The 24,727-nt window shown below is 43.3% G+C and overlaps 1 protein-coding gene across 16 annotated transcripts in view; it reads right to left on the bottom strand.

The window, feature by feature from the left end:
- The window catches only part of FAM120B (family with sequence similarity 120 member B), a 97,495-nt gene that overhangs the window by 41,196 nt on the left and 31,572 nt on the right, over window positions 1-24,727 (bottom strand). For 11 of the 16 annotated variants that reach the window (XR_002915363.3, XR_008526614.1, XR_010140404.1 and 8 more), the window contains 2 exons: window positions 15,343-15,515; window positions 4,998-5,090 (listed from right to left, as the gene is read on the bottom strand). Coding sequence is in view for 10 of the 16 variants with exons in the window: in XM_009242461.4 (XP_009240736.3) it covers window positions 4,998-5,090; window positions 15,343-15,515 (266 nt within the window). In the remaining 6 variants the exon portion in view is untranslated. The remainder of the gene's footprint in view (window positions 1-4,997; window positions 5,091-15,342; window positions 15,516-24,727) is intronic. The other 5 variants (XR_010140407.1, XM_009242463.4, XM_063725127.1 and 2 more) reach the window with 1 other exon arrangement.

Genomic DNA, 24,727 nt, shown 5'->3' with positions numbered 1-24,727 from the left:
AAGGTGGAGGAGACTCAGGGCCCCTGGTTATGGAAGTTGGGCATTTTTCAGCCTTTGCTTCAGTAACTTCATGCAATGGAAGGGGCAGGCATCTCTCTCAGTGACTGAACAAGAAGAAATGCAGCACAAATCCCCAGCACACAGCCGCATCCCGAAAAAAAACAAAACACATTTTTAAAAAATTATGTCTTGGCTGGGCGTGGCTGCTCATGACTGTAATCCCAGCACTGTGGGAAGCTGATGCAGGCCCATCATTGAAGGTCAGGAGTTCCAGACCAGTCTGGCCAACATGGTAAAACCCCATCTCTATTGAAAATTCAAAAATTAGCCGGGTGTGGTGGTGCATGCCTGTAATCCCAGCTACTCGGGAGGCTGAGGTTGCAGTGAGCTGAGTTCGCGCCACTGCACTCTAGCCTGGGTGACAGGGTGAGACTCTGTCTAAAAAAAACAAAACAAAACATGATGTTTAATAAGTGCTTTCTTGATATAATCTCACTGTGGGAATGCCACGTTTTGCTGGTGCACACACTATCACAGCACAGTGATTACCAAGGAAACGGAGACCCAGAATTACTTTGTTGTTATGATCCTGTAATCAAAATAAAGTAAAAACTGGGGCTTCAGGCATTGCCTGGGACGTGTATTTTCACTAAAAGCTGCTACTGGCACAGACAATGATCAGTCATCACACTCTATGTTAACAAACACAGCACACACAGCTTGCTGTTTTCTGAGCGCCCCAGCAGGCCCCGGGCCAAGCTGTGCTGTACAAGGCAGGGCACGATGCTGCTGACACAGGTGTGACTTGCCACACTCGCCATCACACCAGGGACAGCGGTGGCACAAGGCAGCCACATGCAGGGGAATCTTAAGAAGTCCTTGCGGAATTAAATATGATGCGATCACAGATCACTTTCTAATGTGGCATGGCTTGAATTTTATAGTAAAATTTTGTCTTTCCTCAATTCACATCTTTTCCTTTTAATTTCCCAACCAAAATATGACCAAGAACTTCCCAATGATCAGCTATGAGGCACTAGAAAAAGTGGCTGAGGTACCAGCTCATGGAGTTCTCAGTGTGTAAGAGATGAAGCCAGAATTTCCTAACCTGGAGAGGGGGCTGGAGACAAAGCCAGCAGGAGGAGGGGTGATGGTTTTGTGGGTTTCAGAGCCCCGACACGGCAAAGATAAACTGATGGGGCAAAGAAAGGCAGAGGAATTTCTCGGCTTTTTCTCCAAAAAGAGAGCACGAGCTCATTTATAAAATCATCACTGCCAGGGTGGTGGCTCCTGCCTGTAATCCCAGCACTTTCGGAGGCTGAGGCGAGTAGATCACTTGAGGTCAGGAGTTCAAGACCAGCCTGGCCAACATGGTGAAACCCTGTCTCTACTAAAAATACAAAAATTAGCCGGGCATGGTGGTGCGTGCCTGGAATCCCAACTACTCAGGAGGCTGAGGCATGAGAATCAGTTGAACCCAGGAGGTGGAGGTTGCAGTGAGCTGAGATCACGCCACTGCACTCCAGCCTGGACAACAGAGCGAGGCTCTGTCTCAAAAAATTAAAAAAGAAAGATTCTAACTTAAATCCCACATACATCTATATGTATGTGTATGTATGATCACAAGGGTTGTACAAACTATGTATGAAGGATCACATGTCCTATTCAAAGTTCAATTGAGCAGGTATGTTCTCTAGAACCATATACCAGAAGCTCACACTGAAAGTTACAGACATGAATAGGAAAACTGGCAAACACATAACTGGCACTCAGAGACATAACTACAAAGGGAAAACAACTGCCATCATTTCTGCTCACAGGCCTGTCCTTGGTATCTAGAAAACAGCAGCCTCCTGTCATGTGCACAACTATCCTTTGTCCTTTACTTTTAAAAGTCATGTTTTGGTTTTCTTAAACTGTAAGTAATACTGCTTTCCTTCTTTCTTCTTTCCTTTACTTATAACATTATTGCAGGTTAAGGGTTCTTGTATTCCTATGTATTTCTATGTATGTAAATGAATGTGTATATACATAAATATGTACTATGCACCTTTACACATATAATCCAGTCACCTAAATTTTTAATATGTATGTAACTATATATATATAGTTTTAAGGCTATATTTGAGCTATTTGAGTAGGAAAGTAATGTTGGGCAAAGAACTAATAGGGTGTTTTAAAATTCACTATGAGCAACAGTGACCCACCCACTGCCAGAAGAGCCACCTACCCAACAGTGGCTGGTGACACCAGGGCACACACCTCTGTGGCTCAATTAGCTCATTACTGAGAAAGCCACAGCGAAGTCCCAATGCAATACGACTGCAACGTGAAGCAGTCAGAACAGAGTCAGGCTGTGGGGAGGCTGCACCTGGACCCAACTCCCTCCCCAAACCACATCTCCACCTTTCACAGGAGGGAGCCAAGCAGGGCTGCTCAGTGGTGACTCTGCCCTACCTAGGATATCAAGCCAGTCCTTGGCTGGTGGGGAGATGAGCGAAACTCACATTCTGTTCTTAGTGCCATGGTTTGTTAGAAAAACCGCCCTCCTTGTGGAAACATTTTCCTAAGTGACCTCAGGGATCACAAGCTGCCCAGTCACAATTCTCAGAAGGAACCAATGATTAATAATAATTGGCACAGGTCCCACTTTTAACAGAACAGAACTAGAACCATGGGACAAGTCTCTGCTACGTTTGTATACACCAGTGCTGCTGAGTGGATGGCTAAGGGGAAGTGGTCTCTGTGTGATGGCTACGTACTTATGGGAGTGCTTTTAAAACCAACCTTTTTCTACAGCATCTTTATTTAATCATGTCTTTCTCCTGGAAAATGGCAGCATGGTCAGAACCCCGGACAGGGTGTCAAAAGCCTGGTTCTACTTTAGCTTTGCCAATTACAACATGGCAAGGGTGGGCAAATCCACGGGGTGTGGAAACAAAGATCGAATGCACTAAATGCCTACAAAGAACATTACACCTTCTGCTGCATTTAAATCTTGGTTTCTTCATTTTACAAATGAGAGGACACTGAGGCACACAGAAGTTTGGTTACTTGCTGTATGTCCTTAAGAACCTGCTCAAGACCCCATAGCTGGTGAAGGGCAGACCCAGCTCCCTTATCTGTGTGACTCTCAGACTCCAGTGCTATGTTGCCCACATGGCCTAGGACCAGAGAACAGGACCCAGGGTTCCTTTCTGTAATACTTCTGTCTTGTTGTTCAATTCTTCTGACAGGGAAGAGGGGAGCAGGTGAGGCCCCCAGACTATAATGGAAATGGCTCAGTGGCTGCTACAAACACCCGCAGCCAATGGCAGCCACAACCAGGGCCCAGGAGGGAGGCCAGGGCTGCCGCTCAGCATGAAGAATGCACATTAACCTACTGATAACTTTAAATTAACATTTTAAAATTCTGTTTTTGCTTAATGGAGGAAAAAAAGGCCACTTTTTGGATACTGATGCTATGAAATTTCTAATACCAAAAAAAAATCTGGCATTGTTCATTAGTTGGACTGCTATGCTATGAGAATTAGTTTATGAATTAAACCTAGTATTGAAAGTTGTGGCCGGGCGTGGTGGCTCACACCTATAATCTCAGCACTTTGCGAGGCCCAGGCAGGAGGATGGCTTGAGCCCAGGAGTCTGAGACCAGCCTGGGCAACATAACGAGATGTCGTCTCCACACACACACACGTACATGCACATGCACACACACACATATAAATTAGCCAGGGCGGTGCATGCCTGTGGTCCCAGCTACCCAGGAGGCTGAGGTGGGAGGCTCACTTGGGCCTATGGGGCAGAGGTTGCAGTGAGCAGGGACTGAGCCATTGCATTCCAGCCTCGGCAACAGAGTGAGTCTTATCACAAAAAAAAAAAAAAAAAAAGTTGTGAGGTGATTTTTTTTTTTTTTTTTTTTTTTGAGACAGAGTTTCGCTCTTGTTGCCCAGGTTGGAATGCAATGGCACGATCTCAGCTCACATCAACCTCTGCCTCCCGGTTTCAAGTGATTCTATTGCCTCAGCCTTGTAAGTAGCTAGGATTACAGGCACACGCCTGGCTAATTTTTGTATTTTTAGTAGAGATGAGGGTTCACTATGTTGGCCAGGCTGGTCTGGAACTCCTGACCTCAGGTGATCCACCCGCCTCGGCCTCCCAAAGTGGTGGGATGACAGGCGTGAGCCACTGCACCCAGCCTAAGTTGTGAGGTTTGAGTAAAAGCCATTTATAAATGAAACTTAGTTTTTTCCATTAGAAAAACAAGTAAAATGAATGCAACTAAACTACAGCTACGGATAAACCAATAACCACAATCAGATGGCACTGATAAAGCAGAATTTTAAGATTCCATCCATAGGTGACTTGACCTTGGGATATTCTAACAGGAAACAACACCCAGTACCCAGGTCCACAAGGGTGCAGCCACAGAGGAGAGCTGTGGAACTTAGCTGTGATTGGGCCATTTTGTGAAATTAAAGAAATAAGCACTCCCGGAGGGCATGTCTGAATACAAACAATAGAGGCTGCGGATCTCCTAGCTGAGGTGCACCCTCTCCCTCATATGAAGTTCTTTACTGAACGCTCACCACAGGCAAGGCGCCAGGAGGGATCCAGGAAGGTGCCAGGCGGCCCCGCCCTTGAGCCAGCAGCCATCTGGGAGGCAGGCCAGGGGAGGGCCAAAACTGCTAACACCAGAAATTAATAAGGTTTACAGAGAACCACATAACCTATTCTCTTCAAATCACTAGCCTATAAAGGCAGTATTGAGAACTACAAGTTTCACAAAACTGGAACTGAGGCAGCACCTATTAGTACCTCAACTGGCTGCTCATCCCAGAGCCCTTAAAGAGACAAAGACAAACTACTGCATCACGAAAAGATCCTGACTAAAATACCTTCCTGATCTTTTCTGTGAAACTTCAACTATAATGGGAAAGAGAAGGCTGGACTGCACAGCTGTCTTCCGGGCAGTGACAACTAACTGGTCATGTCTGTACCTGTAGATTTACAAGCTGCGAGGTGGATTTTCCTTGGAGGCACAAGGCCTGCGCAATAAACGCATGCAAATCCTCCAGGCAAAGAGTGTCCACCTGAAAAGGACAGAGAAAGGCCAGTGTTAGGCTACAGGAAAAATTCAACATTTCTTACAAATTGATCTCAGTTATTAACTATGAGTGTGTGTATAGGTGCAAACACGCACACACAGGCACGTACAGGCACACGCACAGGCACCCACATGTGCACACAAGCACACTGAGGTGCACACACATAGGTGCACGCACAGGCATGCACACACACATGGGCACACATGTACACACACAGGTGTACACACAGGCACACGCACAGGTGAACAAACAGGCACATGCACAGGCACACACATGGTGCATCAGACCTCAGGCAGCAGACAGTGTGCAGGTGGAAAGAGCACAGCCTCTTCACACCATCCTTGGCTCCTGGTTGTGAGGCTCTCTCTATGGTGTCCCCAGTTGTGCACACAACTCACAGCCCAGCTGGAAGGGAAGCCTGAATTTCTAGTCGGGTTAGACTCTAACAAGGCAGAACTCTCCAGAACGTCTGGGAATAATCATGAGGTGCCAACCAAGACCAGGTCTTAGAGCCAGATAGGTGATCACGTTTGCCACAAATTGCACAGAGCAAACAGTTCAGGGGTTTTCTGAGAGCGAGTATCCACAGCTGGGCTGAGCTGGGGTCATCATCCACTTTCGGCAACCTACAGGAAACCTGTGTCCTCGAATCCTAGTTGAGAGTAAATCAGAACCCACAATATGAGACCCTACTAATCCTCTGTGGAATCAAAAGATGCAACAGAGGAACAAGAGACAGCAAAGGACAGACTGAGCATCACTCGGTGTGGAGATGATGGAGTTAAGGAGAGGGTGTGAAGAGCGAGGAAGACATGGACAGTCCAGACCCTATCAAGAGCAGACAGTGCCATCCCTTTCCCTGCCCCACATGATGAGGAGGTTGAGACATTCCTCTCCCAGGCCCCATCAACAGCAGACAGTGCTTGCCATCCCTTCCCCTGCCCCACATGGTGAGGAGGTCAAGACATTTCTCTCCCAGCCACCGAGTTCAGCTACCCAGATAAAGGCAGAACATGCCCACTGACTGAACGATTCCACACCATCCTAAGACCACAAGAGCTGCTTCTCTCAGAAGAGCACCTTCTGTGGCAAGTAAAGGCTTGCGGGAAAAGAAACAGAAAGCCAACAGCAAACCCATGAATAACAACTTCACTGATTCTTCTTGGATATTAAAAATGGCTAACATGCCTATTCGCAATAAAAATGACCCCACCATAAATCAGAAAGACTCCTGTGCTCCCCTGGAGGACGGCGGCATTTGCTTCCACCGGGGTCGGGGTGCTGACTGCCGCTTGGACCTGCCAATGCTCTTACTCACCACGTCACTATCCTAGTCCACTTTTATTCCAAGTAGGTATTACCTTGGAATAAAAGGAATATAAAATATATGCATTTCTATGATGTAAACTTACCTTTCCAGAGGATATTCTCAGATGAGTCTTTAATAAAATCATTTGTGGCTGTTGTTAACTGGGAGGTCAGACCAAATGAGAGTACAGTTGACCCCTGACAATACAGGTTTGAATTGCATGGGTTCACTTATATGTGGATTTTTTTTCAACCAAATGCAGATGGAAAAATACAGTGTTCATGGGATGTAAAACCCGAATATAAAGGGCCAGCTTTTCAAATCTGTGGGCTCCACAGGCTGGCCGCAGGACTTGAGGATGCATGGATTTTGGCATCCTTGGGGGTCCTGGGACCAATCCCTCACATATACCAAGACACAACTGTGTTTAGTTTCTCTGTGATTTTCATGCACTGAACAGTTGCTGTTTTTATCCCATATTACACATCAAAACATCGAATTTAGGCTTAATATATAAAACTGTAATATTTTTATAAATGTATCTTTTAGCCTTATTAATTCTGAGAGTTATTAACCCTGTGAATAATACAGCACCTTCTTCATCCAGTGAATACCAAATTGATTTGTCAATCTGTTGTTTTCTAGTTTTTAAAAGTTCCAATTTAAACCTCTCCTTTAAAGACAAGTTACCAAGTCTGCTCATGCCAACTTGCACTAAAGAGATTTTACTTAAAAGGTCTTTATTAATAGAAAAAAGGTAAAGTGGAAATTTTCTTCCTGACGCTTGTCTTGCTTCAGGTTTATATAAACAGGGATGTGATGTTACTGTTCTGGGGTCCTGGGCTTTTTCTGCTTGAAGTGAATTTAAAGAACTGACAGTCACCTCACAGTGATGGGAATGTTGAGCTGCGCTGCGTGACCACACACAGGATCAGCAAGCATCGTTCATACGGAACAGCAGGCAGCGTGTCCCTCCTGGGGGGCCGACAATGGCCTCCCCATTGTTGTGCACACACATGGTATCAAGAACAAAACACATGTATTTTTATGGGTGGGAAAAGTCAGCTTACTGGCTATCTACCACTTCTCAAGCCCCACTATGACTCAACATTAACTACAGACACCTGTAGATTATTAGAAAATGGAAAATATTCACCAATAGTGCATACATGCATATTTAATATATAATATCAAAAGAAATATCTTTTTACATTTTTCTCCTCCAACGTTTAAGTTTGGGGGTACATGTGCAGGATGTGCAAGCTTGTTACATAGGTAAACATGTGCCATGATGGGTTACTGCACAGATCATCTCATCACCTAGGTATCAAGCCCAGCATCCATTAGCGATTCTTCCTGATGCTCTCCTTCCTCCTCCCCAACCCCCCCCCAGTCCCCAGTGTGTGTTGTTCCCTGCCATGTGACCCTGTGTTCTCCTCATTCAGCTCCCCCTTATAAGTGAGAACACGCAGTATTTGGTTTTCTGTTCCTGTGTTTGTTTGCTGAGGATAATGGCCTCCAACTCCATCCATGTCTCTGCAAAGGACATGATCTAGGTCCTTTTTATGGCTGTATAGTATTTCGTGGTGTATATGTACCACATTTTCTTTACTCAGTCTATCACTGATATGCATTTAGGTTGATTCAATGTCTTTGCTATTGTGAATAGTGCTGCAGTGAACATACTCATGCATGTATCTTTATAATAGAATGATTTCTATTCCTTTGGGTAGATTCAATAATGGGATTGCTGGGTCAAACAGTATTTCTCCTCTAGGTCTCTGAGGAATCACCACACTGTCTTCCACAATCGTTGAACTAATTTACACTCCCACCAACAGTGTAAAAGTGTTCCTGTTTCTCTGCAACCTCGCCAGCATTTGTTTTTTGACTTTTTAATAATGGCCATTCTGATTGGCATGAGATGGTATCTCATTGTGGCTTTGATTTGCATTTCTCTAATGATCAGTGATGTTGAACTTTTCTTCATATGTTTGTTGGCTGCATATATGTCCTTTTTGTTTTTTTGAGATAGAGTCTCACTCTATTGCCCAGGCTGGAGTGCAGTGGCATGATCTCAGCTCACTGCAAGCTCTACCTCCCAGGTTCACACCATTCTCCTGCCTCAGCCTCCCAAGTAGCTGGGATTACAGGTGCCTGCCATCACCCCTGGCTAATTTTTTTTTTTTTTTTTTGGTAGAGATGGGGTTTCACTGTGTTAGCCAGGATGGTCTCGATCTCCTGACCTCATGATCTGCCTGCCTCAGCCTCCCAAAGTGCTGGGATTACAGGCGTCAGCCACTGTGCCTGGCCATATGTCCTCTTTTGAGAAGTATCTGTTCATGTCTTTTGCCCACTTTTTTTTTTTTTTTTTTTGAGACAGTGTCTCACTCTGTCACCCAGGCTGGAGTGCAATGGTGTGATCTCGGCTCACTGCAACCTCTGCCTCCCAGTTTCAAGCGATTCTCCTGCCTCAGCCTCCCAAGTAGCTGGGACTACAGGTGCCTGCCACCATGCCCAGCTAATTTTTTTTATATTTTTAATAGAGATGGTGTTTCACCATGTTGGCCAGGATAATCTTGATCTCTTGACCTCATGATCTGCCCGCCTTGGCCCCCCAAAGTGCTGGGATTACAGGCGTGAGCCACCGCACCCAGCCTTTGCCCACTTTTTAATGGGATTGTTTGCTTTTTTTCTTGTAAATCTGTTTAAGTTCTTTGTAGACTCTGGATATTAGACCTCTGTCAGATGAATAGATAGTAAAAGTTTTCTCCCATTCTGTAGGTTGTTTACTCTGATGATAGTTTATTTTGCTGTGCAAAAGCTCTTTAATTAGATCCCATTTGTCAATTTTTGCTTTTGTTGCAATTGCTTTTGGTATTTTCATCATGAAGTCTTTACCCATGCCTATGTTCTGAATGGTATTGCCTAGATTTTCTTCTAGGGTTTTTATACTTTTGGGTTTACATTTAAGTCTTTAACCCATCTTGCATTATTTTTTGTATATAGTGTAATGAAGGGATCCAGTTTCAATTTTCTGTATATGGCTCAGCCAGTTATCCCAGCACCATTAATTAAAGAGGGAGTCCTTTCTCTATTGCTTATTTTTGTCAAGTTTGTCAAAGATCAGATGGTTGTAGATGTGTAGTCTTATTTCTGAGTTCTCTATTCTGTTCTATTGGTCTATGTTTCTGTTCTTGTATGAGTACCATGCTGTTTTGGTTACGGTAGCCTTGTAGAATAGTTTAAAGTTGGGTAGCATGATGCCTCCAGCTTTGCCCTTTTTGCTTAGGATTGTCTTGGCTATTCAGGCTCTTTTTTGGTTCTGTATGCATTTTAAAATAGTTTTTTCTAATTCTGTGAGGAATGTCAATGGTAGTTTAACGGGAATAGCATTGAATCTATAAATTACTTTGGGCCATATAGCCATTTTCACAATATTGATTCTTCCTATCCATGAGCATGGAATGGTTTTCCATTTGTTTGTGTCCTCTCTGATTTCTTTGAGCAGTAGTTTTTAGTTCTCCTTGAAGAGGTCCTTCACTTCCCTTGTTAGCTGTATTACTAGGTATTTTATTCTTTTTGTAGCAATTGTGAATGGGAGTTTATTTGTGATTCGCTTTCCTGTTGTTGGTGTATAGGAATACTGGCGATTTTATATCCCAAGACTTTGCTGAAGTTAGTTTCCAGGGATAAAGTCAACTAAACCACGGTGGATAAGCTTTTTGATCTGCTGCTGGATTTGGTTTGCCAGTATTTTAGTGAGGATTTTTCCATCAATGTTCATCAAGGATATTGGCCTGAAGTTTTTCTTTCTTTGTTCTATGTCTACCAGGTTTTGGTATCAGGATGATGCTGGCCTCATAAAACAAGTTAGAAAGGAGTCCTTCCTTTTCAATATTTTGGAACAGTTTCAGTAGAAATGGTGCCAGCTCTTCTTCGTACCTCTGGTAGAATTCAGCTGTGACTCCATCTGGTTCTGGATTTTGTTTGTTTGGTAAGCTATTTATTATTGCCTTAATTTCAGAACTCATTATTGGTCTATTCAGGGATTCAATTGGTCTATTCAGGGATTCAATTTCTTCCTGGTTCAGTCTCGGGAAGGCATATGTGTACAGGAATTTATCAATGTCATCTAGATTTTCTAGTTTATGTGCACAGAGGTGTTTATAGTATTCTCTGATGGTTGCTTATATTTCTGTGAGGTGAGTGGTGATAACCCCCTTATCATTTCTGATTGTATTTATTTGATTCTTCTTTTTTATTAGTGTAGCTAGTGGTCTATTAATTTTTTTTAAAAAAAAACAGCTCCTGGATTCATTGATTTTTTTAAAGGTTTTTTTGTGTCTCTATCTCCTTCAGTTCAGCTCTGATCTTGGTTATTTCTTGTGTTCTGCTAGCTTTGGGGTTTTCTTTTGCTCTTGGTTCTCTAGTTCTTTTAGTAGGGATGTCAGGTTGTTAACTTGAGATCTTTCTAGCATATAGGGCTACAAATTTCCCTCTTAACATTGCTTTAGCTGCAGCCGAGAGATTCTGGTAAGTAGTCTCTTTATTCTCATTAATTTCATTATTTAACCAAGAGTCATTCAGGGGCAGGTTGTTCAATTTCCATGTAGTTGTGTGGTTTTGAGTGAATTTCTTAATCTTGAGTTCGAATATGACTGCTCTGTGGTCTAAGAGACTGTTTGTTATGATTTCAGCTCTTCTGCATTTGCTGAGATGTGTTTTACTTCCGATTATGTGATCCATTTTAGAGTAAGTGCCGAGCAGCCATGAGAAGAACGTATATTATGTTGAATTTGGGTGGAGAGTTCTGTAGCTATCTATCAGGTCCAAGTGATCCAGAGCTGAGTTCAGGTCATGAATGTCTTCATTAATTTTCCATCTTGATGATCTAATATTTGTCAGTGGGGTGTTAAAGTCTCCCACTATTATTGTGTGGGAGTCTCTTTGTGGGTCTCTAAGAACTTGCTTTGCGAATCTGGATGCTCCTGTACTGGGTGCATATATACATAGGATAGTTAGCTCTTCTTGTTAAATTGAATCCTCTACCATTATGTAATACTCTTGTCTTTTTTTAATCTTTGTTGGTTTAAAGTCTGTTTTGTCAGAAACTAGGATTGCAACCTCTGCTTTTTTCTGTTTCCCATTTGCTTGGTAAATTTTCTTCCAACCCTTTATTTTAAGCCCATGTGTGTCTCTGAACATGAGATGGGTCTCTTGAAGACAGCATATGGATGGGTCATGACTCTTTATCCAGCTTGCCATTCTGTGCCTTTTAACTGGGGTATTTAGCCCATTTACGTTTAGTGTTACTGTTGTTATGTGTGAATTTGATCCTGTCATCATGATGCTAGTTGGTTATTTTGCAGACTTGTTTACATGGTTGCTTCACAGTATCACTGGTCTGTGTACTTCAGCGTGTTTTTGTAGTGGCTGGTAATGGTTTTGGCTTTCCGTATTTACTGCTTCCTTCAAGAGCTCTTGCAAGGCAAGCCTGTTGGTGACAAATTCCCTAAGCATTTGCTTGTCTGAAAAGGATCTTATTTCTCCTTTGCTTATGAAGTTAGTTTGGTTGGATATAAAATTCTAGGTTGGAAATTCTTAAGAATGTTGAGTATTGACCCTCAATCTCTTTTGGCTTGTAGGGTTTCTGCTGAGAGGTCTGCTGTTAGTCTGATGGGTTTCCCTTTGTAGGTGACCTGGCCTTTCTCTCTGGCTGCCCTTAACATTTTTTCTTTCATTTCAACCTGGAGAATCTGATGATTATGTGTCTTGGGGTTGATCTTCTCATACAGTATCTTACTGGGGTTCTTTGTATTTCCTGAATTGGAATGTTGGCCTATCTTGCTAGGTTGAGGAAGTTGTCCTGAATGATATCCTAAAGTACATTTTCCAACTTGGTTCTGTTCTCCCCATCTCTTTCAGGTACCCCAATCAGTCATAAGTTTGGTCTCTTCACATAATCTCATACTTCTTGGAGGTTTTATTCATTCCTTTTAATTCTTTTGTCTCTAATCTTGTCTGCCTATCTTAATTCAGAAAGTCTTCGAGCTCTGAGATTCCTCCGCTTGGTCTATTCTGCTATTGATACTTGTAATTGCACTGTGAAGTTCTGTGAATTTCTTATGTTGTGTTTTTCAGTTCCATCAAGTTGGTTATGTTCCTCTCTAAACCGGCTATTATGGCTATCAGCTCCTGTAGTTTTATCATATTTCTTAGCTTCTTTGCATTGGATTACAACATGCTCCTTTAGCTCGGCGAAGTTCATTATTACCCACCTTCTGAAGCCTACTTCTGTCAATTTAGGCATTTTAGCCTCAGCCCAGTTCTGTGTCCTTGCTGGAGAGGTGTTGCAGTCATGTGGAGGAGAAAAGGCACTCTGGCTCTTTCAATTTTCAGCATGTTTGCATTGATTCTTTCTCATCTTTGTAGGCTTATCTATCTTTGATCTTTGAGATCTCTAACCCTATCCATAGCCTTTGAATGTGGTTTTTGTGGGGTCTTTTTTGTTGATGGTGTTGTTTTCTGTTTTTCTTTTAACAGGCCATTCTATAGTAGGGCTGTTGCAGTTTGCTGGGGGTCCACTCCAGATGCCAGTTGCCTCAGTTTCTCCCATACCTGGAGGTATTACCAGTGAATACTGTGAAACAGCAAAGATGGCAGCCAGCTCCTTCCTCTGGAAGCTCTGTCCTAGTGGTTACTAACCTGTTGCTGGCCTGCGCCCACCTGTAAGAGGTGGCTGAAGACCCCTATTGGGAGGACTCACCCAGTCAGGAGGAACAGGATCAGAGATCTGGCTGCTTTTTGGTAGAGCTGATGTGCTGCACTGGAGGTAGGGGACCCTTCCTCATCTGGACTGCCTGTCTTCTCCAAAGCTCGCAGGCTGAAGCAGGTAAGTTGACTGAACTGTGGCCGTCCCTCTTCCTGGGAACTTGGACCCTTCTAAGGCATACTCTAATTCACTGCCATTGGCTGGCTAGGATTCCAAGCCAGAGGGTCTTAAATTGTGAGGTGCCGTGGAAGTGCAGCCTGCAGTATGATGCCTTTTGGCTCCCCGGATTCAGCCCCTTTCCTAGAGATATGTATGGACAGATTTCTTGTCTTGCCAGGGATCCCAGAGCTGGAGTATGTAAAACTCTTGGGTCTCTGTGTATGCCTGGGCAGCTGCTCTGCTGAGACTCCAAACAGCTCTGTGTATCGGACTCAAGGCCGTGGTGGCATGGGCTCATGAAGGGATCTGATACATGGGTTGCAAAGGTCCATGGGAAAAGCATGGTTTCCCAGGCAGGGTTGTACAATCACTCACGGCTTCCCCTGGCTGGGGGTGGGGGTTCCTTTGGCTCCATTCTGTTCCCAGGTGGGGCACTGCCCTCCACCTCTAGTCTACTTCATTCTCTGTGGGTTGTGTTGTTTGCCTAGTCAGTCCCAATGTGAAAATCTGAGTGTTTCAGTTGAAGGTGCTGAACTCACTGGCCCCTTTTCATTCCTCTCTGTGAGTGCCACGGACCGCAGCTGTTTCTAATTAGCCATCTTGGATTCATCTCCTCTCCTTTTACATCTACATTTCAAATAGTTCCTGCCATCCTACATTAATTTATAATCTGCTACGTCTTGAGCAAATAAAGAAGTAATCTACTCAAAACGGTAATGCAAAAACTAAGGTTTATACTGGTGCATGTGAAACCAATAATGAAGCAATAAAACCTCTAAGCACTACTTAACCACATCACATCTTACAAAATGCAAAATGTAGAGCAAGCTATAGAATGGGCAGAGCCAAGAGGACATTTAGAAAGAAAAAGTCAGTCCAAGATTGCCTTGAGATGTATTTCTACAATAAGAGTACATTTCTTAAAGACAATCAATAATTTGTAAAGTAAATTCAGGTTTGAAAAAATAATTATATAATTTTCTATTCCAGGTAAGTGAACACTGAAAGGCTATGCCAACGGAGACCCACCATATAGGGAGGTCAGAGAAGCTGAGACGATGGCTTGAAGGAGTGAAGAAAGCTTATGAGACATCTCAACAGCCTGAAAAAGTAGACACTTTGTCAACAGTGGGACAAAAATCATCTTAAATCACAGAGCCAGGGAGGGAGGTGGGGAGGAGCAGAGAAAGAGGGGCTGGGAGATGGGAGCATTCTCAGCCTTTCTTTTACTAAAGGTGTCCAAGCACTACTGTGCATGTAGAAAACTATTAAAAAGGTGAATCTTTTAACTGATTTTTATGATTTTCACATATAAACTACGTATAAAGCTAATGCAAAACAAACAGTCCACCTTGTCGAGTGAGCCTAAATGAAGGACCTACCAATACAATCTCTAGCTCAGCAGGATGGGAGGACATAAATAATGAAGGTTATGACACCTGACATCGCCCCAACAGCCCTAGGAGGCAGCTACTAAGATTATCTCATTTTCAGATTAGAAAATGAAGGCATATAATCAATAAACATTTGCTGGATGATGGAATGAAACTGACATAGGAAAAAGCTGAAGTAATGTGTCCAGAGGCAAAGAGCTACGAGCAGCTAGGTCTCTAGCCAGGTCCTTTCTCACCTTTACACTAAAACCCAAAAATAAGAATCACCCCCCAAACAATGCCACAAGGACAGAGGAGGTACACTATGGGCCACAAAGTTTGAGAAAGTTTAGTCAAGGCCAGAGCAGCTTCCACCACCTGCAAAATTTCCTAAGTCTCTAATACAATCTCTAAAGCTGAGATAGTGACAGAGTTTCTCGTACGCATTTTGCCATACAATCTTCTTTTTATTTTTAGAGCACTTCAAAGGACTAATAATGTTCCATGGAACAGACATTGGAAAAAGACGATCTGGGACACCAGCCATGGCAATATCCCACACGCTCCCTCTCATAAAGTAAGCACAGGCTGCAGTGACTAGAACGGGCAGCTGGACATTACCTGGACAAAGAGGTAGATCAAGAGGCAGCACAAAGCTTGAAACGGGCTTTCGACAGCCTGCAGCTCTTCTCTTGAGGAGGAAAGATTGAAACAAGCTAGGAGTGTGTCCAAGCGCCGAACCTGTATTTCTGGCTCTTCGTTCAGCCATAATATTTTCAAACTAGGCATTCCCCCTAGTTAAGAAAAAAAGTCCATTAACTATTGTTCTTTGCAGTACAGAGTTATAATATGCTCCTTGTAGAAATACAGTAAAAGGAAAGAAATCTCTTCCCTTCCTGATGTAAAAGGAACTAGAAAGTAAACATGATCAGATTAGTGTTTTTTTTTAAGAAGCCCAAACCTAAAGGGCTGGCATACGTACGTTTCAGTGAAAACATTCCTTCTTTTTTTAATGGCTAAATTTTGAGGGATACTGCACTTTCGACCATTAAGAATGCTTTCAGAACATCTTTCAAATGCGCTATCTCAAGGATATAACAAGGCACTGCCGCCCTGCAGTATCACAGCTCTGATGGAGCACTTGGATCAAACACCATCCATCTACTCCTTAGTTTGCTCTCTTACTCTCCTAAATTAATGGTTTTCAACCTTTCATGTGCAAAAGAATCAACTGTAGAGATTGTAAAAAAAAAATGCATTTTCCTGGGATCTGTATGCAGAAACTCTGATTTGATTAGACAGGTATGGGTGCCTGGAAGTCTGCATTTTAACAACTCAGAAGACTTGGATGCAGGCAATCTGTGGACCCCAGGCTTTGGAAAGCACTTTCCTAAAACTATTAAATAAACAGAAATTCCTAAAATGTAATTTTTACTGTTTCACTTCTATATTTTATATAGATGTTTAAATTATTAAAATCAAAAGAAAAACACCCTTACTCATTGACTGAAACCACAACAAATGATGACGACTCACACTGAGTTGCAGATGCAGGTGCAGCTCTGCTTCCACACTCTGACAAACAGAAAGGTGCTGTTTCTAAGGTCAGACTTGTTAATCTGTGACTGCCGAGATGTCCTCCCTTGCTATCCACAGCTGTGATTTTCTGTGAGGACCACTTGGCTATAAAATATATGCCAAAAGCTCAAGGCTGGCTGGGATCTAAATGTCCCTTTTATTTACTAAGGAAACAGAACCTACTAACCAAATGGCCTCAGAGTCAAATGACCCAAAAAAGGAAATTCTTCTCTTTCTTTTCTTATGTTTCCCACGATAGCACTGACTACTCTCAGTGGTATATTTCCCGCCATCAGAAGTGAAACAACTCAACAAAACTCACATTTCCAAAATGGCTGAAGTATCCCCTCCACCTGAAAAGCTTTTTCATTATTTATTTCAGAGAGAGAAAAAACATCATTATTCTCTTAAGAAAATGCTAAGGATAATTAGCAAAAACAAAACAACCCTATGGCAGTAGTACTTAAGACAGAGATGAGTCCAAGACAACCACAAGTGTCAGTAATTACTTCTTAGAAACATACTTTCAGGAGAATAATCAACTCGGGCAACGTGTGCAGTCTCGGGACAAACCCGGCTCCTGCCTATTTTTATGCAGCCCATGAACTAAGAAGGGCTTTCATATTTTTAAGTGGTTGAAAAAAAAACGAAAGTAAAAATGATATTTCATGATGCAGGAAAACCACACGAAATTCCAATTACAGCATCTGAGGCTGAGGCTTTACTGGACCATGTGTGCACACGTGGGTATCGTCCACGGATCCTTCCAGGCTTCAAGGACCAACCTAAGTAACAGAGACCATGTGGCCTGCAAAGCCTGAAATGTTTTCTACATGACCCTTCACAGAAGAAGGTTACTAGTCTCGGATCTAAGGTAAATAATGAATCTTCCATTATCACAGTTATTTCAAACATACTAAAGATTTTGAAAATCATTTTTTGACTACAATTCAGACAGGAAAGTATAAAGAAGACAATAAAAACAATGTACAATTCTACCACCCAGATATAACCACATTTTGAAATACAAGTTTCTAGTCCTTTTTTAATGTGAATAAGACATTTATGAACATGGCTGAAAGGTCATGTCCCCATCAGCGTGCAGGGAGATGGACAGTGGAAAGATTTTACCTGTGTTTCATTGCTTACACATGAAAATTTAATACAAAAAAAAAGATTCATTACATATATTTAGTAGAACCCAGTACAGCCATGCGCCACATAACAACATTTTGGTCATTGATAGATCTCATATATAATGGTGGTCCTGTAAGATCACAATACCATATTTTTACTCTACCTTTTCTATGTTTAGGAATGTTTACATACACAAATGCTTGCCACTGTGTTACAGCTGCCTACTGTATTCGGCAGCCACATACTTCACAGGTTTGTAGCCTAGGAGACATAGGCCATGCCGTTTAGGTTTGTGCAAGTACATTCTACGATGTTCTCACGAGAGAACCACCTAGCGATGCATTTCTCAGAACTGATCACTGTGGTTAAGCAATGCAGGCCTGTCTAGTGGAAATGATAAATGAGAGACTTCCCGAATACACAATTAGGAACAGTATTTACTTGTGATCTCTTATTCACCCCCTACAGGTTCAGACTCCATGAGATGGGCTTAGACATCCAAGTAAGAGACTTCCAGGTATCTGTCTAATAAACAAGACAGGAAGGAATAAACACAAAATCCATCAATTGTTTACCAACATTTTTCCTACCATATTGTCACAAAAGTTTCTATGAAGGCTGAGAACTGAAGCTCCATTCATATGCACTGATACATACAATTCTAGGTGCTCTGCACCTGAGTGGCCCCACATGAAAGATGAACAGCTGCTACCTTGGAAGAGCTTGCAGGAGAAGGTTGTGCAAATATTACAAGAGTGTGAAGGTTTTATGACAGGAGTTCTTCCCCTTTTTTTGGAGACAGTGTCTTGCTATGTTGCCCAGGCTGATCTTGAACACCTGGCCTCAAGTGGTTCTCTCACCTAGGCCTCCCAAAGAGCTGGGATTATAGGCATGAGTCACCGTGCCCAGCCTGTTAGAGTTCTGAAGGTCAAAGAGAGTAACAAACAAATTGGGGCGGGGCATTAATAAATTTTCATGGAAGAGACTGGTGGGAACATTGGGCTGGACTTTGCTGGATAAAGGACACTTAAAAACAAAACTTATTCTGGGATTGAAAGGAGGCAACAATGGACAGTGATGAAAGCCTTCCAGCCTTCCTGCCCTCTACCCAAGCATCCAACCAATCACATGCCAGGCACCACAGGAGGTACTGACACAGGGAAATGACTCACTGTCTGCCCCCAGGAACATTTACAATCAGTGGAGCACACTGAAACTAACCAAATACACTCATGTCCAACTACAAAGTGTAGGGCAGAGGACTCCTGCTGCGGGGCAGAGACATTGTGAGGAAGAGACTTGAGCTGAGATTTGAAGAGGGGGCAGAAATGAACAAAGATGAGAGAAGAAAAGGGGAAGTTCAGGGAAGGGAAATGTCCCAAGTGCAATAGGAACACACTGGAGGGAAGCCCTAAGGAAGACCACCATCAAGTCTGCTATGCAGGAGGACTCTGGCAGCAGGGGAAGCTGACTGGGGGAATATAAAGGGAAAAACAAGAGGCAGGCAAAGAGGTGAGGGACTGGATCCACGAAATGATTAGGGGAAGTATGCTGAGGTGACTGGGACTCCAGATCTATGGACTTGACCAGGTGGCGGTGGGGACATCCACTGCAATAGAGGACAGTAGGATTCCAAGGTGGGGCTGCTCAGGGACCAGAGAGAGGCTAGCGCCGCAGGCAACGGTGCAGATGAATGGACTGAACAATTTCATCGGTTCTTCCAAGGTGGGTCTACTCAGGAACCAGTGAGAGGCTAGCACCGCAGGCAACAGTGCCAGTGAATGGACTGAACGATTTCATCGGTTCTCGGTCTTCAGAGGCCGTGACGCATAAGTGACGTACTAGTGAACAAAGCTGGTAAACAACTTATGGAATCAACAGGTTTTATTTTTCTCTCTCCCACATCTTGTATTAGACCAACAGCCTTAGTATCATCTGGGAACTCAGAAATGCAAATTCTTCAGTCCCACCCTAGACTTACTCAATTAGAAATTCTAGGGGTAGGGCCCAGCAATCTGTGTTTTAACACACCAGTCAGGTGATTCGGCTGCTGAGTTTCAACAAAAAGGCTACAAAATCATTTACACACAGAAAACAAGTAACTTACCAACAATAAAGAAACTGGCTCTTGAGGAGTTCTAATGATATAATAGATTATAGAAAATCACCAGAGTAGGAAAAATGTCCTCATAAATCTCTTTAATATAAAAAATTTTCATCCTAAATTCAATCAATATTTTGCCAAGAAATATTTATTGAATGCCTATGTGAATACTAATTTAGGAGATAAGATGTCTCCATAGCTCTCTCCAGAACTTGCAGGTATTTAATGGGAGATAATATACTCCAAGGTTAATGTCTTTTAATGCTACTACCAGAACGGAACATCCTCAGAATATGTGGAAGTCATCTGACCACTCTACAAAAAGGCTTTAATTACAAAGTTACTTCTTTTCATAAATGCGGTAAAATGTCAGCTCCTCCTAGCCATACAGAGGTTTATTTCTCAGCTGACAGGTTTCCAGGCATCATCTTACCCAGGGGAGGGTGTGGATGTTTTTGGAGGATCATTTAGATCACTTCTCTTCTAGTGGTAAACTCTCTAGAAAGAATGGCTAACTCAGGTGTGATAACTCAGGAGGGTTGCGATGCAAGGGAATTGTTAGTAAGTAATTTCAGTTTAAAGGAAATGTACTTGCATCAGAATTGGAAGGCAGACCAACTCAGGGGAGGGCAACTCAAACTTTATCTGGTGTGTAAGAGGACTCCATCCACACCCATCCAGTCATCTAGGTCTTGAATAAAGATAAGACTTTGCCAATAAAGATCGAAGGTGGCCCTCATGTTTCACCCAGAGCCTCATGGGCAGCTGAGATGTTTCCAACAAGAACTTAGAGACCAAAACAAGCAATCTGGTCCCCAGGTCACCTACCAGCATCACTTCTAAAACACATCAGCTTCAAAAACCCCAGTACACAATTTGGTAAAAGGTTTTGTGTGAACAGATGGACAGGACAGCCTCAGGGTCTTTTCAGGAGGGACCGAGCCCCAGGGGGCCATGCAGAAGCGCGGGCAAAAGAGGCAGTTCTATGGTGGGAAGCTCTGAAGGCTGTCCTGAGGGGTGTCTGGAGGGCTTGGCCCCTGGGGGAGAGTTGTGAACGCACCTCCAGAGTGCTCCATTGCTGTTTCCACAGCTACAAACACAGAAGAGTGAAAGGCGTGCTGGATGCTAAGCCATGGCACTTACATGTGCTTTTTACATGGAAATAAGTTTTTTAATAGGTAGCTTTTTGAGTTATTTTAAGGTTATTTTCCTTGCATATTCCTAGGGTTAATAAAAACATAAAACTGCCTGGCTTGTGTCTATTCTCAGGATGTAAAAAGTGAAACTCCTAGAATTAACTTGCGTATATCTTTTAGCTCAGATCATTTTTGAAAGCTTAAATTCACAAGTTCAATTTAAGTGAGTATTTATTTGGCATTATCTGTTGGTAGATCATTCCTAACCAAAAGGAAAAAAAACAAAAAACAAAAAACAACCAAACCAAAAAAACTCAGAAAACTGGAGACACGGGCCTGGCCTCCCAGCCTACATCTTTCTCCCATGCTGGATGCTTCCTGCCCTCGAACACTGGATTCCAAGGTCTTCAGTTTTGGGACTTGGACTGGCTCTCCTTGCTCCTCAGCCTGCAGATGGCCTATTGTGGGACCTTGTGATCATGTCATGGCTATGATCATGATCAATCCATGAACTGAAAATACTGGAGATCTGGCAAGATGGCCAAATAAGAACAGCTCTGGTCTGCAGCTCCCAGCGATTCCAACGCAGAAGGCTGGTGATTTCTGCATTTCCAACTGAGGTACCCAGTTCATCTCAATGGGACTGGTCAGGCAGTGGGTACAGCCCATGGAGGGTGAGCAGAAGCAGGGTGGGGTGTCGCCTCACCCAGGAAGTGCAAGGAGCTGGGGACCGCTCTCCTCCAGCCAAGGGAAGCTGTGAGGGATGGTGCTATCCAGCCCAGATACTGTGCTTTTCCCACGGTTTTTGCAATCCGCAGATCAGGAGATTCCCTCATGTACACCACCAGGGCCCTGGGTTTCAAGCACAAAACTGGGCAGCTGTTTGGGCAGACACCGACCTAGCTGCAGGAGTTTTTTTTTGTACCCCAGTGGTGCCTGGAATCCCTGAGAGACAGAACTGTCACTCCCCTGGAAAGGGGGCTGAAGCCAGGGAGCCAAGCGGTCTCACTTAGCGGGTCCCATTCCCATGGAGCCCAGCAAGCTAAGGACCACTGGCTTGAAATTCTCACTGCCAGCACAGCAGTCTGAAGTCGACCTGGGACGATCGAGATTGGTGGGGGGAAGGGTGTCCACCATTATTGAGGCTTGGTAGGCGGTTTTCCCAACAGTGCTGGGAGGCCAGGAAGTTTGGACTGGGTGGAACTCACCACAGTGCGGCAAAGTGGTTGTGGCCAGACTACCTCTCTAGATTCCTCCTCACTGGGTAGGGCATCTCTGAAAGAAAGGCAGCAGCCCCAGTCAGAGGCTTATAGATAAAACTCCCATCTCCCTGGGACAGAGTACCTGGGGGAAGGGTCTGCTGTGGGTGCAGCTTCAGTGGACTTAAACGTTCCTGCCTGCCGGCTCTGCAGAGAGCAGCAGCAGATCCTGGCAAGGAGGTTTCTCCCAGCACAGCACTTGAGCTCTGCTGAGGGACAGACTGCTTCCTCAATGGGTCCCTCATCCCCATGCCTCCTGACTGGGAGAGACCTCCCAGCAGGGGTTGACAGACACCTCATACAGGAGAGCTCCGGCTGGCATCTGGTCGGTGCCCCTCTAGGAGGAAGCTTCCACAGGAAGGAGCAGGCAGCAATATTTGCTATTCTGCAGCCTCCACTGGTGATACCAGGCAAACAGGGTATAGAGTGGACCTCCAGCAAACTGCAGCAGACCTGCAGAAGAGGGGCCACTTGGAACAAAAACTAACAAACAAAGTAACAGCATCAACATTAACAAAAAGGACACCTACACAAAAACCCCATCCAAAGGTCATCAGCCTTAACAGATCAAAGATAGATGAATCCACGAAGATGAGGAAAAACCAGCACAAAAATGCTGAAAATTACAAAAACCAGAATGCCTCTTGTCTAAATGATCACAACTCCTCTCCAGCAAGGGCACAAAACTGGACAGAGAGAATGAGTTTCATGAACTGACAGAACTAGGCTTCAGAAGATGGGTAATAACAAACTCCTCTGAGCTAAAGGAGCATGTTCTAACCCAATGCAAGGAAGCTAAGAACCTTGATAAACACAGGAACTGCCAACTGGAATAACCAGTTCAGAGAAGAATATAAATGACCTGATGGAGCTGAAAAACACAGCACGAGAACTTCGTGAAGCACACACAAGTATCAACAGCCAAATCAATCAAGTGGAAGAAAGGATATCATAGATTGAAGATCAACATACTGAAATAAGGCATGAAGACAAGATTAGAGAAAAAAGAATGAAAAGGAATGAACAAAGCCTCCAAGAAATATGGGACTATGTGAAAAGACCAAACCTACGATTGACTGGTGTACCGGAAAAGAGATAGGGAGAACGGAACCAAGTTGGAAAACACACTTTAGGTTATTATCCAGGAGAACTTCCCCAACCTAACAAGATAGACCAACATTCAAATTGAGGAAATACAGAGAACACCAATAAGACACTCCTTCAGAAGAGCAACCCTAAGACACCTAATTGTCAGATTCTCCAAGGTTGAAATGAAGGAAAAAATGTTAAGGGCAGCCAGAGAGAAAGGTCAGGTTACCTACAAAGGGAAGCCCATCAGACTAACAGCAGATCTCTCTGCAGAAACCCTACAAGCCACAAAAGAGTGGGGGGCCAATGTCCAACATTCTTTTTTTTTTTTTTTTTTGAGATGGAGTCTCGCTCGCTCTGTTGTCCAGGCTGGAGTGCAGTGGCACGATCTCAGCTCACTGCAACCTCTGCCTCCCGGGCTCAAGTGATTCTCCTGCCTCAGCCTCCCAAGTAGGTGGGACTACAGGTGTGTGCCACAATGCCTGGCTACTTTTTTGTATTTTTAGTAGAGACAAGGTTTCACCATGTTAGCCAGGATGGTCTCAGTCTCCCGACCTCGTGATCCAGCCTCCCAAAGTGCTGGGATTACAGGCGTGAGCCACCGTGCCTGGCCCCGACATTCTTAAAGAAAAGAATTTTCAACTCAGAATTTCTTTCCTTCTTTTTTTTTAAATTGAATCAAAATTTTATTAAGGATTTCAAGTTACATACTTCAAATTTCTAGAATGGAATGGAATCATTTTGGAACTGGAAAAATGGCAAAAACACTGACATCCCTTAAAACTTCAGTTTTATAAAGAAAATTCTTCTGCAAATCAACTCAGAATTTCATATCCAGCCAAACTAAGTTTCACAAGTAAAGGAGAAATAAAATCCTTTACAGACAAGCAAATGCTGAGGGATTTTGTTACCACCAGGCCTGCCTTCCAAGAGCTCCTGAAGGAAGCACTAAATAAGGAAAGAAAAAACTGGTACCAGCCACTGCAAAACACACCAAAAAATAAAGACCATCGACACTATGAAGAAACTGCATCAACTAATATGCAAAATAACCAGCTAGCATCATGATGACACATAACAATATTAACCTTAAATGTAAATGGGCAAAATGCCCCAATTAAAAGACACAGACTGGCAATTTGGATAAAGAGTCAAGACCTATTGGTGTGCTGTATTCAGGAGACCCATTTCATGTGCAAAGACATGCATAGGCTTAAAATAAAGGGATGGTGGAATATTTACCAAATGGAAAGCAGAAAAAAAAAAAGGGCAGGTTGCAATCCTAGTCTTTAATACAACAGACTTTAATCCAACAAAGATCAAAAAAGACAAAGAAGGGTATTACATAATGGTAAAGGGATCAATGCAACAGGAAGAGGTAGCTATCCTAAATATATATGCACCCAATACAGGATCACCCAGATTCATAAAACAAGCTCTTACAAACCTACAAAGAGACATAGACTCCCACACAGTAATAGTGGGAGACTTTAACACCCCATTGTCAATATTAGATCAACGAGACAAAAAATTAACAAGGATATTCAGGACTTGAACTCAACTCTGGACCAAGTAGACCTAATAGACATCTACAGAACTCTCCAACCCAAATCAACAGAATATACATTCTTCTCAGCACCAGACAGCACTTATTCTAAAATCAACCACATAAATGGAAGTAAAACACACCTCAGCAAATGCGA

This window comes from Pongo abelii, chromosome 5 (assembly GCF_028885655.2).
Source record: "Pongo abelii isolate AG06213 chromosome 5, NHGRI_mPonAbe1-v2.0_pri, whole genome shotgun sequence".
NCBI classification, from domain to species: Eukaryota; Metazoa; Chordata; class Mammalia; order Primates; family Hominidae; genus Pongo; species Pongo abelii.
Note: the sequence above shows the minus strand (reverse complement) of the source record. Positions and strands in the feature narration are given on the sequence as shown.